The 3589-nt window shown below is 52.5% G+C and overlaps 1 protein-coding gene across 1 annotated transcript; it reads left to right on the forward strand.

Moving 5' to 3' along the window:
* The first annotated feature begins 475 nt into the window (after positions 1-475).
* Positions 476-2513, forward strand: LOC123180365 (uncharacterized). Its single transcript, XM_044592411.1, has 2 exons — positions 476-1409; positions 2085-2513. The coding sequence occupies exons 1-2, from the start codon at positions 572-574 to the stop codon at positions 2168-2170; spliced, it is 924 nt and encodes a 307-aa protein (XP_044448346.1). The 5' UTR covers positions 476-571; the 3' UTR covers positions 2171-2513.
* The last annotated feature ends 1076 nt before the right edge of the window (positions 2514-3589 follow it).

The raw sequence follows: 3589 nt of genomic DNA on the forward strand, positions 1-3589 counted from the left end.
AAGCATTTCAAGATACGCTCAAGCGGAACCAAAATGTAGTTTAATGTGAGGGATCAAATGATTCAGGCAAGCACCTCTCTCGGGGAAGAGATGAAGGGTGGAACCTGAGTCTCCACGTCAACCTAATACAGTAGTGAAAGAATAAGCGGGACCTGGCCCCTGAGAAAATTTCAGGTAGGCAAGAATCAATCACAGGTTATTAACATCCATATTCATTGGGTGGCTGTGGCTAGCAATTAATCTCCCTGACTTATACCGACACTGCCTGATTGACCAGGTTACTGCTGATATATGCTTGCCATACATGCCCGGCAACCATGCCATGCCATTCACAGCTAGACGGTGTCCGACGTCATACATGCACTCCCATATCATGTACTGTAGGAAGTATATGTGTGCGTGTGTCGCGCCACCCGTCGCCATTGCAGCATGCAGCGTACAGCTCCGTCCGGTCTATATATACACCCGGCCGTCCAACAACTCATGCTTCCCACCCAACCACTGGTCTCCAGGCATTGTCACTCACCTGCTCTACCGCTCTTCCGTATAGCCTAGAAGCTACAGCTTAGCCATGGCGTCCATGACCAGGGAGACACCTGTTGCCCGTTTCGTTGACGAGGAGGAGGATGACCTTGTCGGCGATGATAGTGGGGACGACGGTGACGAGGTGCTGGAGGTGAGGAGGCGCGTGTCCCGCTTCGCCGTCGGGGGAGACGACGGCGCCGGCGGGGCGGGAGAGTTGAGGAGGCGGGTATCCCGCTTTGCCGTCGACGGGAGCAGCGGCTCGGGCGGCAGCCGCGGTGTCTTGTCAAGGAGACAGGAGGTCGTCGACGCGGGCGTGCAGGACCGACGCCGCCACGACGGCGGCTGCGAGGGGGCCCGGACCCTGCCGCCGCCGCACGCGTGGCTGGCTGTGGAGGACACGAAGAAGAGCTTCGGGAGCGACAACGAGGAGCAGTGGGCGCGGCTTCTGCAGCGCGGGTCGGCGCAGGCGGAGGCGGCGCAGCCGCGGCGGAGCAGCTTCAGCGTGGTCCGGCGGGAGCGGGCGGCGCGGGAGGCGTGGCTGGACCGCGCGTGGGAGATGAAGAAGAGCTGGCACGAGCGCAACGGCGGCGCCCCCGACGCCGACACCCCCGTGGTGGTTGTGGTGGGGAAGCAGGCCGGCGGATCCTCGTCCCCGTGCGCCTCCTCGTCCCCGCACCACCACCACTCGTCCGCCAGCGTCGCGATGGACATGGAGGAGGTGCGTGCTTGCAGGGACCTCGGCCTCGAGCTCCCCTCCGACGGCACCGTAGAGATTCAATGCTACGGCATCTCCGCCGGCAGCAGCCCTACCCACAGCCAGGCCAGCAGCGGCGCCGACTCGCCCTCCACCGCCGGCAGCTGCTCCATCTCCAGCCCCAGCGCCGGTACGTACGTCACCATCACACACACCACCCAGCACCTGCATTAATTCCATGGGTCACTAGCTGCAGATATATCTGCATGCATGCATGCACACCACCCTGCCTTGCCGGGCATGGCACACCGACGACGACGAGCATCTCTGCTCGCCCGGCCCCGTCTCCGACGGGTCAAAAGCAGGGCATCTTCGAGTCCATCAATGAAAAATTATTATTGTTACCATCATGTGCGCCCCTCGTCAAGTGCTCTCTGGACGTACTCTAGGTGATTAGTGGTACCAATAACTAAGTCTGGCCAACCGTAGCTGGTGCCTTTCCCAGGACAACCGGGCGGCGTCGCCATCCCCATCCGGCGACGCTTTGCACGTCGATCTGGCTACTCACCTTCGCCACGCTCTGGCCACCAGTCGCGATCAGCCTGTCTCCGTCCTGTTCTCATCACCAGAATCGTTCCACACTCAGATTAGTTATAGTTAATTAGTAGTGCTAGACTGCTGGTATGTCTTTGCTTACTGTTTGATCATAATTAATCTGCATCGTGGCAACCATCCAGTGGTGGTGGAGCGAAAGTTTAAAAACTAGTGTTCATTATATTTCTACTACTTACAGGAGCTTCAACGTAAATGTGCATGCGCGATACTATTCAAATTAACGTGTGTTGCGAACTTGTGATTTTGCCAGGGGAGGATCCGGTGGACGTGAAGGCGAGGCTCAAGGTGTGGGCGCAAGCGGTGGCGTTGGCATCCACCACCCGTCTCGGATCTTGAGGGCTTCGATTCCTACGGGCATGATGAGCAGGCAGCAAAGTGCATAAGCTAAGCTAGCTAATCTACATGCATGAATACATCGGCCGTGTAATATATATGAAGCAGCAAAACGGGAGTTTCACTTCATTTTTAGCCGTATAGTGTGTATGGATGCGAAATATGTAACCACTTATTTCTCCTAACTGGGGTTAGGGGAGTATTCGAGTATGTATCATGTATGTGTGTATCAATGTTACAATGTATGTGTGCATATATCACGACGTGTATGTATACACGAGACAATACCACGTGGAAACCACATATTCGGTGGAATCTTGGAAACCTGAACTGCTATGGCATATTTGCGGGAAAAAATGCCCTCAACCAGAGATGGTATTCTACGCATAACCCCTTCCTTTTGCCAGTCAAGTACGCTTTATAAGCCATGCGTTCTATCTATGCCATCACACATGTGTGACATGTACATTTCTATTTAAAAAGGAAAACTAGCTGGAATGCCCCAGATCTATATGACCATTACATCCCCTTAGGTAGTGAAGCTAATTCTAATAGTCTTCTAAGGGCATCTTCAAAACGGACCCTCAAACTGCCCCCATCCGTTCGGACCACGCGGTCCGTGCCTTGATTTTAATTGAGGAAAATATTATCTGTTACTGTACTACATCACCCTTTCTCATCGGAGAAATCTAACAACTATCACAAGTAGCAGCACTCAACAAAGGCAAGGGGGTCATCACTCCCCTTGTTCTTGCTAGCCACAAGGTTAAAAGCAAATAATAATAAAGATAACAAAGGATGATAGTAACTAGATCCCATAGGGAGCACATGAATTGGGTTTTTGCCTCTCGTAGTGACTTATGAAATTGTACCTGCAAGTGATTATAGGCTCCAAGCAAAGTAAGGGCGGAGGATGAATACTGGTTTTGGTGAAATGCGAACTTAAAGTAAACAACTTAAAAAGATACAAAAATAGTAGGAAAAATAACAAGCAAACTAACAGAGGAGTAAGGCGTTCTCAGGGAGTCTGAAATTCCCGTTGGTATGTTTCTAACAAAACCTATGCAGCGACATACTATTATCTGGATACTTGAGCCACTCTTGAAGTTTAGTTTGGGCGGAGTCAGGTACAGAACACGTTCTACGTACTCTAGGTAGACTTCGTGCCACGCACGCCACCATCGTAGTTTCCCCCTGCAGGTTACAACTACGATGATTAAGGGTTTCCCCGTGGACCCGGCCTCACTAAGGGTTCTTCGTAATTCCCCTATCAATTGTAAAACCTAGGGATGAAGGCTTCTACGATCACCTCGAATTACCTTCACTCGCTAACTCTTACAATGACAGTGATACAGTTCTTGGCCTTTCGGCGAAAATGCTGAGCGAGGCCCCTTCACAACAATCACAAAGTTTATTAAGCTA

The sequence above is a fragment of the Triticum aestivum genome, chromosome 1D (assembly GCF_018294505.1).
Source record: "Triticum aestivum cultivar Chinese Spring chromosome 1D, IWGSC CS RefSeq v2.1, whole genome shotgun sequence".
Classification (NCBI taxonomy): Eukaryota; Viridiplantae; Streptophyta; class Magnoliopsida; order Poales; family Poaceae; genus Triticum; species Triticum aestivum.